At 38.7% G+C, this 12,398-nt stretch overlaps 2 protein-coding genes across 7 annotated transcripts in view; one reads left to right on the plus strand and one right to left on the minus strand.

The window, feature by feature from the left end:
* Positions 1–3,115, minus strand: part of LOC107714994 (heterogeneous nuclear ribonucleoprotein A1-like) — a 3,950-nt gene extending 835 nt beyond the window's left edge. Inside the window, exons 1-11 of one of the 3 annotated variants that reach the window (XM_016521004.1) lie at positions 3,015–3,115; positions 2,401–2,520; positions 2,109–2,255; positions 1,812–2,022; positions 1,626–1,718; positions 1,423–1,539; positions 1,267–1,338; positions 993–1,151; positions 755–895; positions 587–658; positions 121–410 (exon numbers count right to left, since the gene is read on the minus strand). In XM_016521004.1, the coding sequence (XP_016376490.1) occupies positions 597–658; positions 755–895; positions 993–1,151; positions 1,267–1,338; positions 1,423–1,539; positions 1,626–1,718; positions 1,812–2,022; positions 2,109–2,255; positions 2,401–2,520; positions 3,015–3,026 (1,134 nt within the window). In that variant the 5' untranslated portion in view covers positions 3,027–3,115 and the 3' untranslated portion in view covers positions 121–410; positions 587–596. Of the gene's footprint in view, positions 1–120; positions 411–586; positions 659–754; positions 896–992; positions 1,173–1,266; positions 1,339–1,422; positions 1,540–1,625; positions 1,719–1,811; positions 2,023–2,108; positions 2,256–2,400; positions 2,521–3,014 lie in introns of those variants that run through there. The other 2 variants (XM_016521003.1, XR_001637050.1) reach the window with 2 other exon arrangements.
* A 52-nt stretch (positions 3,116–3,167) lies between these two features.
* Positions 3,168–10,361, plus strand: LOC107714996 (chromobox protein homolog 5-like). Of its 4 annotated transcripts, none has more exons than XM_016521005.1 (7): positions 3,175–3,232; positions 3,501–3,708; positions 4,849–4,923; positions 5,641–5,856; positions 7,018–7,243; positions 7,679–7,779; positions 9,809–10,361. In XM_016521005.1, the coding sequence occupies exons 4-7, from the start codon at positions 5,717–5,719 to the stop codon at positions 9,948–9,950; spliced, it is 609 nt and encodes a 202-aa protein (XP_016376491.1). In that variant the 5' UTR covers positions 3,175–3,232; positions 3,501–3,708; positions 4,849–4,923; positions 5,641–5,716; the 3' UTR covers positions 9,951–10,361. The 4 variants fall into 4 exon arrangements, with proteins under 4 accessions (XP_016376495.1, XP_016376491.1, XP_016376493.1 ...); XM_016521007.1 differs by lacking the exon at positions 5,641–5,856 and adding an exon at positions 6,525–6,740 and having other exon boundaries at positions 3,177–3,232; XM_016521009.1 differs by lacking the exon at positions 4,849–4,923 and having other exon boundaries at positions 3,168–3,232.
* Positions 10,362–12,398: the final 2,037 nt, after the last annotated feature.

Here is a 12,398-nt window from a genome sequence, read left to right on the forward strand (position 1 = left end):
ACAGTCTTGTTTACTTCATACTAAAAAGGCTCAAAGAAGCTCCCCATTAAGTCAGTGTACTACGCTAAAACACCCAGAAAACAAAATGACTAACACACATCTTTTCTTTTTTTTTTTAAAAAAACAAAAAGGATGTTTTATTTCACCTTGATTGGTTACATAAATCAAAACCATAAAGACTGAAAGTAGTTCTACATAAAACCTCATTGGAATGCTTTTTTCCATAGACAATATAAAATAAGTCTGCATGATGACAAATTCATGATGTCCCACACATGATAGCACTACTGTACACTTCTTCTGGTGGCAGCTGTAAATCTGCCAAACCTGTTTGGCTGAGCAGATCTAGGGATGTAAACCTGCATCTGCCCTGTCACTTCTCTCGCTCTCCTCTCCTAAAGCACTCAGTCCTGTTGAACAATATGAACAACAAATGTTAAGCTGCACACTACCTGAGGTTTGTTGTTTCTACACCAGATGTACAGCAAGGTTACAGTATAGCAATGAGTATTCAGTCCAAGACTAACGTATTGGGATTGTTAACCTGCAAGTCTATTTAAAGTAGTCAAAAGAATTAGAAACTAACCTTTCTGAGCTTAAAACCGTCTTCCACCAGAGCTGCCTCCATATCCACCACCAGATCCACCACTATAGCCACCTAAAAACAGACGTCATGTCATTTAGGATTCAAGTTGTTTATACAAGGCGACTTAAACCAAAAGGGAAGCGTAAAAGGCCATTATGAAAAACTCACCACCATATGGGCCACTGTTTCTTCCTCCGCCACCTCCAAAGTTCCCTTTCATGGGACCATAGTTGGACTGCTGGTTGTTATAGCTGCCAAAGTCACTGTAGTTACCACCTCCGCTGCCGCCACCACCACCTCCAAAGTTGCCTATTCACATTTAAAACACCACATACACCTGGTTACTGCTGACAGTTCTTCAAGTCATTTCTATGGAAGTTCAGAATTCAGACTGGTATCTACTCACCACCTCCAAAGTTTCCATTGCCGTTGTTGTAATTGTCATTATAGCCGCCGCCGCTGCTGTTGCCGCCGCCACCACTACTACCATAACCGCCACCCTGGTTGCCATAACCATGTCCTCCTCCGCCGCCACCTCCATATCCACGGTTTCCACCATAGTTACCAGGGCCGCCACCATAATTACCTGGAGAAAGCAACAGGAATAAGTTACTTTAACATTAACAATCAAAACATTTTACTAAACCGTACTTTCAAAGAACCAAGAAACCACTGCATACCATCTCCGCCACCAAATCCGTTGTTGTAGCAGTCGCCTCCATAACCGCTGCCGCCACCACCACCTCTGCCTCCTGAAAAGGGTTGTGAAAATGGCTTGGTCCATACGAAAACTTAAATTGATCATTTAAAACTTCAAGGTCCATTTTGGCACGTACCTCTTCCAAAATAGCCATCGCGGTTGCCGCCGCTGCCACCACCGCCTCCAAAGTCATTGTTGTAGCCACCATTGTTGCCATATCTGTTGAAGTTTCCACCTCCTCCACCACCACGGCCTATAGATTTCATTTTAAAAGATCCATTTAATACATCCAAGTACATTAAAACGGAAAAAAAATAAACACCTTGAACACCAAAATACCTCTCATGTTCATGCCAGTGTTTTGCATCTCTTGTTTAGACAGAGCTTTTCTGACTTCACAGTTGTGCCCATTCACAGTGTGGTATTTTTGAACTAAGGAGAGGGAAGATATAGATGTTATCATTTAGAATAAAAAGACCAACAATATTAAGACACTAAAACCTACACTTGAACAGAAGCACTTACTGACGATACGATCAACGGCATCATGGTCATCGAACGTAACAAAGGCAAAGCCTCTTTTGTTTCCGGTCTTGTGGTCAACCATTATCTCAATGGCCTCAATTTTGCCAAATGGTATGAAGTAATCACGAAGATGGTTCTCCTCAGTGTCATCTTTAATGCCACCCACAAAGATCTTCTTCACAGTTGTGTGAGCAAATGGCTTGTTGGAGTCCTAAAACCGATATGCAATGAGGCATTTGCATTCATACACGTCTTTTAAGTTTTTACATTACAAAGGCTTGGGGTGTTAAAACGCACCTCTCGAGACACAGCTCGTTTGGGCTCCACAAGCCTACCATCGACCTTGTGGGGCCGTGCATCCATAGAGGCATCGACTTCGAACACGCTGGAATAAGTGACAAACCCAAAGCCCCTGGAGCGTTTGGTGTTTGGATCTTTCATCACCTACAACAGCACATAAGTATAATAAGGGTTAAAACACCTATTGGTCATCACCATACCCTTAAACCACAATAACTGGTGTTAGATTATGCAAAGATACGATCCATATTGTATATCGCTGTATAGAAGCCAGATAGAAGGAACTTACCACACAATCCGTTAAGGTGCCCCATTGTTCAAAATGCGCCCGCAAACTATCGTCTGTGGTTTCAAAGCTGAGACCTCCAATGAAGAGCTTCCGCAGCTGCTCTGGCTCACGTGGTTGGCCCTGGAAATAACCCATAATAATTTAACACTGAAACGGAATGCGTCGTGTGCATTATTCTGCAGCGAATATTAAACTAACAATTTATTCATGCACAAAGCGTCATTAATCCTTGAGGTAACAGACTCTATTTGGGGGGGAGGTGATCGAAAAACCTCCGCCATGTTGGTGCCGCACAACACGGCATATCTATAAACAGTACCTTTGTTTCAGTAAAATATATATTAAAAATTAATGTAAACAATCACAGATACGGCCGGTGAGGAATTAAAACAAAGAAACTACGATTTTCGAGAACACGACCTTCAATGCAAACACGCGGCCTATGTGTGCATAGTACAAGAGTTAAAATGGCGGCCGAACACGCTATTTGCATTAACAAAAGAGCCACGAATGAGATCAGAGTTAAATCGGAAAACGCTCAGAACATGAAAACTACATTGCTTAAACCGTTTCTCACAAAAGCAAAACTAGCTGCATTATTAAAGCCACCCTACCTCTTTGGACATCCTACCGACTATTTCTGTCCGTGCTGCGCCACACGCTTCTCGATGAGACAAGCACTAAGAACAGGGGAGATACCATAAATAGCTTGGGCAAATACAGTCCCCTCCTACTGCAGACAATGATTGGTTTACGCTTCCCGCTAACGCGTTTGTTTTGCGTTTTGACGATACCTGATTGGCTGAGACTCAAGTCAATCCCTGGAACAGAGGTTAGTGCGTTTACAAATCTTTCTTTCTCATACGTTTAAAAAACAAAACGCTTTTTTTGTTGTTGCAAAAACTATTTAAAAAACGTATTAATATATATGAGGGGATTAATAATTTACAAGTTATATTTTATTCACACAGCTTCCATATAACCGTCATCCCTTGTTCAAAGGCACTCATTCATCTTATATGAAAATATGTGTTTTTAAAAAGGTAAATATGGATTTTTTTTTAAATACCAGAAACATTCAGCAAAGTCTGTGGTTTTAGTTGCCGTGTGACGCGTGCGCATCCCATTGTTTGCGTGAGGCCGTTTTTGGCGCGAGAGCGGTTCGCTCAGGCGCACGCTGATTGGCTGGACGCGCCACTGGACGGATGCATGCGCGAAAGGCAGCAAACTCCTGTGTGTAGGGAAAAAACCGCCGCCGCCTCAGCCTCATTATCCAACACGAATAAGAAAACATCGAAAAATATCTCAGTAAGTATACAATAGTTATCCAAATTAACGTCAGGATATATCATTGTATGTTTTCCTTGCGTTGGAAATGATTTAATCCGTCAGTGTGTTTTACGCTTTAACATGATAGGATCAGGTGAAATCTGTTCTGCTCGGCCCGCGTTGTTGCTAAGCAAAGGCTCACTAGCGAGCACGACGATAATATTCAAATAAAGGCGAAAAAGCACACGGATGCTTTGCTTGTAGCGGTTAGATGCAGAGAACCGAAGAAAGAAGTGGAGCGTGTAAGCTAATTGAGCTATATTAGCCTGGTATCATGCGCCTGGGTATCGGTGAGCCTTGTTTATTGTTTTTGCAGGCATTGGCTAAGTTAGTTGAGCTTGCGTTCTACACAAACACAACACCGGCAAACGCATGAAATTATGCTCTCATTGTATTGCGCGCTCTCTCTCTCTCTCTCTCTCTCTGTTTTTGTACTGTTGCTATTTCGAAATGTGCTTATAGCGAGGCAAACAGTAGCAATCAATGGAACTTCTGTAGCTAAATGTTAGCAGTGCAGCTAGCACTGCATTTAAATCCGTTTACGATGTGAATTATGTTTCGTATTTAGGAATAAATGCATTGGGAATTAGATCGCATATGACATGCAACGTGAGACTATGAAAACGTGAGAGTCGTGCAGGGCTGTTCAATGTTTTCACATTGTTTGGCCTTGCTCGCTAAAATCCTTCAAGACCGTAAGATAAGAACACATGGCTGGTTTATCGCATTTCTAGTGCAAGGTTGATTTAAATATGTATCTTAGTAAATGAATATAGGAATTGCATCCCAATATAACTGCTTGATTTTAATGTAATGTATACAGACGGCATGCATTGTTGTTCCTTTAGCTTTGATAACAGTGTGTGCGCAATGTTTACTAACAAAACATTTTTTAAAGTTGATTTATTTTGCTATTATTATTAGTATGCATATAGGCTTGAAAATTATTTTACAGCTCCTCAAATCAAAGGCATGCTGATCTTTTGTGTGTCCATTTCTAAGAGTCCTCTACAATTATTTATTAGAGCGTTGAATGCGTTTCTCCTTATGCATGTTTATTGATATACATTTTGGTTATGTGTAAGTGCAGTAATGTTTAAATGAGTTGTATTTGTTTAGGGGAGCTCTGAATGCTGTAATCCAAGAATCATCTCTGCACTTTAAAAGGTCACATCCTCCAATAGAATACTGTAGGTGAGTGTCTAAAAATAAATATAGATTTTTAAGGTAAGAAAAGTTTAGCCTTAAGTCCTGAGATTTTGCTCATACTGTCCAGCTTTTGTTGTTATCATGTTAAGAGTAACTTCAGTTCAGGATATGGTTATTTTTGCTGGAAATAGAATTTTCACAATATAGACAACAGTCCATATTAATGCCATACAATATACCTAGACCAGTGAAATGTCATGATATACAGTGCCACAGCAGAAACTACTGCTAACTAATTTCTTAAGTAAACATTGTCCTTTGTCTTCAGGCAATTATTAAAGTAAACAGTGAGTAATAAAATTTAATCAAAGAGACAAATTACAAGACAATAGAAGTAAACTCCTTTTCTACATTCTTAACAGCACTATCAACATATATCACTAGTAGAAGTTAGAGAATCTAAAATAAAACTCTAGCATAGGCTGTATGAATTAGAGGTATTAAATTAACACTTTCTCAAGTTATTATTATCCATAGTATTGGTTGATTAATATTAATTACATAACTGACAGCAATAGATTTATTAGACGTTTACACTGCAAGACCTAATGCACAGATCTATTTTGACATCAGATGTTTGTTTATATTTAAGTTATATTTGAAATGAATATGCATCTGAACAGTCAAATACACTCCTCTTTTTGTATTTTTGTATGGTAAAGGACTGCTCTATTTCTAACTTTAATAGCACTTTTTTTTCAGTGGGAACACTTTCCTCCCCGGACCAGGGAGCCACACAGGTCACACTTGCTCATAGGAAAGACATTCAGAATAAGCCATGGCAAAGAAGAACCAGAACCGTGAAGATGATGAGGCTGCTTCCTCAGATGAGGAAGAGTATGTAGTGGAGAAGGTCATGGACAGGCGAGTTGTGAAGGGCCGTGTGGAATATTTCCTGAAGTGGAAAGGCTTTTCAGAGTAAGTCTTCATTGTACTTTATAATAAGAAGTAGTATAGACTGTTTCATCTCAAGAAGAGATGTGTTACTGCATGTAAAAGTCTTAAAATGCATGGAAAAACATCAGTAGTTTTTACATTGAGATTAGTGGACAAGTCTAATAAAAAAAAAAAATGAAATGTCATGATATACAGTGCCACAGCAGAAACTACTGCTAACTAATTTCTTAAGTAAACATTGTCCTTTGTCTTCAGGCAATTATTAAAGTAAACAGTGAGTAATAAAATTTAATCAAAGAGACAAATTACAAGACAATAGAAGTAAACTCCTTTTCTACATTCTTAACAGCACTATCAACATATATCACTAGTAGAAGTTAGAGAATCTAAAATAAAACTCTAGCATAGGCTGTATGAATTAGAGGTATTAAATTAACACTTTCTCAAGTTATTATTATCCATAGTATTGGTTGATTAATATTAATTACATAACTGACAGCAATAGATTTATTAGACGTTTACACTGCAAGACCTAATGCACAGATCTATTTTGACATCAGATGTTTGTTTATATTTAAGTTATATTTGAAATGAATATGCATCTGAACAGTCAAATACACTCCTCTTTTTGTATTTTTGTATGGTAAAGGACTGCTCTGTTTCTAACTTTAATAGCACTTTTTTTTCAGTGAGAACACTTTCCTCCCCGGACCAGGGAGCCACACAGGTCACACTTGCTCATAGGAAAGGCATTCAGAATAAGCCATGGCAAAGAAGAACCAGAACCGTGAAGATGATGAGGCTGCTTCCTCAGATGAGGAAGAGTATGTAGTGGAGAAGGTCATGGACAGGCGAGTTGTGAAGGGCCGTGTGGAATATTTCCTGAAGTGGAAAGGCTTTTCAGAGTAAGTCTTCATTGTACTTTATAATAAGAAGTAGTATAGACTGTTTCATCTCAAGAAGAGATGTGTTACTGCATGTAAAAGTCTTAAAATGCATGGAAAAACATCAGTAGTTTTTACATTGAGATTAGTGGACAAGTCTAATAAAAAAAAAAAAAACCTAGTTTGAAGAACACTCATAGTTTTGTCATAGTATGTAAACTTCCTGAAGGTGTATCTATGATATGAGGAAATCCAGTGGCTTTAGCTTATCATGCATGAATCATGCATTGTTTTGCAGCAAACACAACACATGGGAACCAGAGAAGAACCTGGACTGTCCAGAGCTTATTGCTGAGTTCATGAAGACCTATAAAAAGGGAAGCAGCGGAAGCACACCCAGCAGCAAGCCCTCCAGCACAGGCTCTTCTTCGGCCCGTCCCAAAGACAGTAGCAGCAGCAGCAGCAAGAGGAAAAACTCAGAGGAAGAGAACAGGAGCGGCAGCAAACCCAAAAAGAAAAAGGAGGTAAGAGGTTAACGAAAAAGGTTTTAAGAGCCCCCACTTAAACTTCATTAAAATGTAATTACCATGCAATATCCATGCTGATATTGCAAGTACATCCAGAGGGTTGAAATTCTCTCTAAAATATGTTTCTTACCTCATTACTTGCTTTAAGGAATAGTTCCACCAAAAATGAAAATTTGCTGAAAATGTACTCGCCCTCAGGCCATCCAAGATGTAGATGATTTTGTCTTTTCATTGAGAGAGATTTTTGGAGAGATTTAGCATTACATCACTTGCTCACCAATGGATCCTCTGCAGAGGATGGGTGCCATCAGAATTATTTTGCGTTATGGATTCGTATTTTGGACAGAAGCAAAGGTTTACAGTTAAGTTCCTTTATGATGGATTGGTTTGTTATAAACAACGATTTTTGATTGTCGTCTTTGTTCTTTCTAGGATGAGATCCTTGTAGCGAGAGGTTTTGAGCGAGGCCTGGAGCCTGAGAAGATTATTGGGGCAACAGACTCCTGTGGAGACCTTATGTTCCTTATGAAGTGGTGAGTAAAACAGCTCTTTACATATCGGGAGTAAAATTGATTCAATTTATTTGAATGAATCTCTCCTTAGAAACACATCTGAACCAAAGCCACAAGTCTGACCATATTCTAGTTAAAATAACAGTGGACGTTGAATTTTAATTTAAATCCCATCACAAGTGGTCACAGGAGATGCACGTTGATACCAGGAGTAATCAGGGAAGTGTCTCAACTGACCAATTGTGATTGGATCACCCGAGACGGGTGTTAGGACAAAAGTGTCAATGGCCACATTTACACCTGGCATTATGTTTGAAATGATGCAAACTGATCCATTCTTGTTTCTTTGTGTCAACTTTGCTCACATCCACACTCCTGCCCTGTGTGAGACTGTACAACCATTATTCTTTTGTCACCATTCTATACCTATTTACACCTGTACATTTGAACCCTTCATTGTAGTCTCCACTCTGCATGTATTTGTATTTGTCTGTTTTACAGTTTCTGTATTTCTCATCTTGTGTTATTTACATAAAAATATAATTGCAGTTCCTGACTGGTACCTGTACAGGGTATGTTTAGCTTAGCATACATAAAAATGTGCACTTTGACAGACAGACTATGGAAATTACAAACCCTGAGTCCATAAACATGTTCCTTTTTTGATTCTTTTCATGTTTGTATTTTCTTCTTAGAATGTGGCATAAAATGCATTGTTTATTTCAGGTGCAGCCTTTTGTATTGTATAGCGTGTTTAGCACTACAAACCACATAATCCTAATTGTCTTTTGCCTAAATGTTCCATTGGTCAAACGTTACTAGTTTTACAGTGCATAATACAATAAAATAAACCATAATTAATCAGCATAGCTACATGAAAAAAACAAAAAAAACTTTCAGTGATCACAGATTTTACAAATGTAGACATTACTATTGCGGAAACGTTTTCTAATATAAAGCTGTAATCAAATATGCATAGCTCCTTAGGGTTGAATATATTTTTCAGGGTTTTCATTGGTCCTTAATCTTAGGCTGCGTTTACACTTGGCATTAACATGCGACCTGTATCCGGATGTTGTCCACATACACATTGAAAAGACAAGCGTAAACGCGCTTCTGATCGGAATGTTATCCGATCAGCGTGTCCTGGTCCAGAGGTAGTTGAGGACGCATTGTGAACGGATCTCAGTGTAAGATCACGGTGATCGCATGTTAATGCCAAGTGTAAACGCAGCCGTAGTCTTAAATTTAGTTTGATCAAATTTAAGGCCATAACTGGCATAACAAAAGTATTGATTATCATATTTAGAGGTTTTAAATTTGCGGACAGATAAACGGGGGTGACTATACGGCCTAATGTGATGATTAAACTTCATAAGGCTGTGACTTAAATGCGATTGCTGCACATTCAGAGTCAAAACTCAGAGCCGTTAGTATTGCTACAGGCTGGCAGTTTCAGAGCAGTTTGCGATCAGTGAATACCACACATTTTATACTAAGCCAACACTTATACGTTTGATGAATTATGACTGTATGGTTACATTATTGTATTAGCAAGGTATAATTAATCTCTATGTATTGATACATTAGTGCATAAACTTCAATAAAATTTCTATACATTTGTATTGCCCCAGTCTGTTTAATTGAGTAAAAGAATCCGAGTTACATGGTTTATTTTGAAATTGTAAATGTTTCTTCTGTATGGACTTACAGTCTTCATTTTATTTGTGCAGGTCTTAAAATGAGTTAAAGTATTCAATCTGATTTTAAAAACTGATGTTATGACATGATTGTATGCAATAAATGTAAACAAAGTCAATGCCTGATGTTTGATCAGTTTGAACTGCTGTAGTATCTGGAGGTCAGCACAATCATGATGTCTTTTAGACATCTGTTTAATTCTGTTTAAGTTTTAAGAAGCTTTAACTAACAAATTAAGGGCATTGTCACACAGTTTCAATTAGAACTGAAGCTAATGCTGATGTATAACACTGCAATTGTCCACTTAATGCAAATTTGTCTTTGCTTTGTTGCTGATGTCACACCACAGGAAGGACTCTGATGAGGCAGACCTTGTGCTTGCAAAGGAAGCCAATCACAAGTGCCCACAGATCGTCATTGCCTTCTACGAGGAGCGTCTGACCTGGCATGAAGACGGCGACAAGAAGGAAAAGAGCGCCACAGCGGTTTAAAGGGCAGATGGGGGGAGGAAAGACGCTGAGTCCTCCAAACCTTGTGCCCTTTGTCACACCGGTGACACTCTCTTAGCCAACTTTTAACGGACCATTTAGTAAAAATAAAACGGCCAGCAAGTAATGGAGGTTACTGCCCACCATGACAACCTCCATCCACCCTTCATGAAAAAGCATCTCTCACCAGACAACCCGAAAGGCCATGGCGAACTGCGGCTGCAGCAGAGCGGTGGAATGTGATCTCTCTTCTCTTACTCTCTCTGATCTTTCTTCTATTTTGTCATAATTTGTGTATTTGTGCCCCTACAACTATGTTCTTATGATGTGTTGTGTGCTAGTGTAGATGTGAAACAATGGAAACCCGTACATGTCAAACTTTTAACTTTCATTCTCACAGTTGATTTGGTAGTGTTGCTGGAAATGACTGAAAATGTCAGTTTTGTGTTCGTTTAACATCTAAAACGCTGGATAAAGACGTGACGGCGTTGGGTTTTATTTCACAAGCTGATGTCACCTTCTCTACCGATTTCTGCTTTGTTTTTGTTTTTTTCAACCAGTTAGAATGAATTTTGCTGTATCACCATTTTAACTTTAATAATGACCCATGTGGGCCGAAATCCTGTGATTTTAGTTTTTTTTGGTTTCTGATTGTCAGTAAAGCCACATAAAGAAACTACACCTTATAATCGCTTTCCCCATATTGAATTTAGAACATTAACATCCATTTTTTCCCCGCGTTCTCGCTCTGTCTTTGTAAAACTCCTCTACTTTAAGAATTGGCCCATTTTTACAACTCTTACCTTTGAACTTAACACTGTTGCTTGCAGGAGGGCAGACAATCGTCATCATGTAAGTGTGAAATGGGACATTTTTATCTGTTTCTGCACACTTTTTCCATGATGCTTCATATGTTTAACTGATATGCTCCCTCTTGTGGCTGATCTGGTGAACACATTCCCTGTTTGACCTCATGAACTCAGAGCTGTTCTCATTCACGTGGTAGTTTAATCATATGTCTGGTTCTTATTACTTTTTTAACCTAGAGTTGATTCAATAAAATGGTGTTAATCAAGGTTATATGCTTATACTAGAGTTTTGTGCTCTGTAGTGCTTTTTGTGCGCTTTGCAAAGCCACTGAACAAAAGCTACTCCTTCGAGATCATTTACAACAGGAAAAGAGCTTGTTTTATTTGAAATGTATGGGCACAGTCCGCTGACAGCCGTAGAATAGTGAGAAAGGTTTAGTTTGAGTTGTTTGTAATGTGGGGGAAAATTTTTAAACAGGGTTATACATTGTGTAGTTACATTTCTTTATTTTTGGTATGGTTTTTGTTATATTACAAAAGGACCATCCCTTCCATGATCATTTATACACATGACTAGCAGTTGTTTTTAAAATGTGTAACAATGGTTGTCTTTTGCTATGTTAAGTGCATAGCCTTTTTTAATGTCCTGTACCATATTGTAGTAAATCTAGTTTTCAACACTAACAGTTGAACATTTCTGGAAACCCTAAACCTTGGCTTTCTGACTCAAGTCAAACAAAATAAATTTCATTGTAGTGCTGAGATTATGAAGTTTCACTCTATGCAATGTTTGTGAAAAAACTATTTCAAAACATTTATTTGAACAAATCAGATATGCACCTTTGTCATTTAGTGCAGTGTTAAGTTTAACCTGAAAAGCAGTGCTGATGTGTACCAGCAGATGTCATAATGGAGCAAGTCTTGCCTGCTTGTTTCTACTTACCAAAAAATGTACACCATAAGTTGCATAGGGATTCTGAATACAGTAATAAAAAAAATAAATAGGGATTCCTGGGTGTATTAGTACTTTTCATTCTTATTTAAAGTAAACTATTTGGCCTATAGATGCATTATGTTCACTGATATTTGAGCACTGATATTGCACAACTTATTTCTCTGTTTTGACCTAGTCTTGATGCAGGATAATTTTACTCGATTCATGCAATTTCCCATGCAGAACATTTGTATGAGTGCCATACATTGTTTCCATAGTCCACTCATTCTCAATTTCACAGATATTCAATATCGCAGTCATATCTTACGGATGATGACAATAGCCTATCCCTGCAGATTTGCTTTTGCCTCATTATATAGACTTCCAGTTCACTGTTTTCCATTTGTATCGTGTTTCTGAGACATTTGGCCTATTGTGAATGTTGCTTGTAGCCCCTTCATGGCCTCAGCTCCGCACAGTCCAGAGTCACAGTCCAGGTGGCGTCTGAGCCGTAACCCCTCGCTGTAATACCGTTTTCTCGACTACCTCAGTGGCAGTGGAATTTTCCAAAGGGGAAAAGGGGGAAGCGGTTCAGCTCTGAAGTGGAATGCAGAGGTCACTAGTAAATTTTCAGCCCCGGGGAGCAGAAGTCTCAGCAGATAGCTGAGAGGCTGCATTTATGCTTTATGGAACGCTGGAGAGCTGTCA

Source organism: Sinocyclocheilus rhinocerous, unplaced genomic scaffold (genome assembly GCF_001515625.1).
Source record: "Sinocyclocheilus rhinocerous isolate Xijiao unplaced genomic scaffold, SAMN03320098_v1.1 scaffold28, whole genome shotgun sequence".
NCBI classification, from domain to species: domain Eukaryota; kingdom Metazoa; phylum Chordata; class Actinopteri; order Cypriniformes; family Cyprinidae; genus Sinocyclocheilus; species Sinocyclocheilus rhinocerous.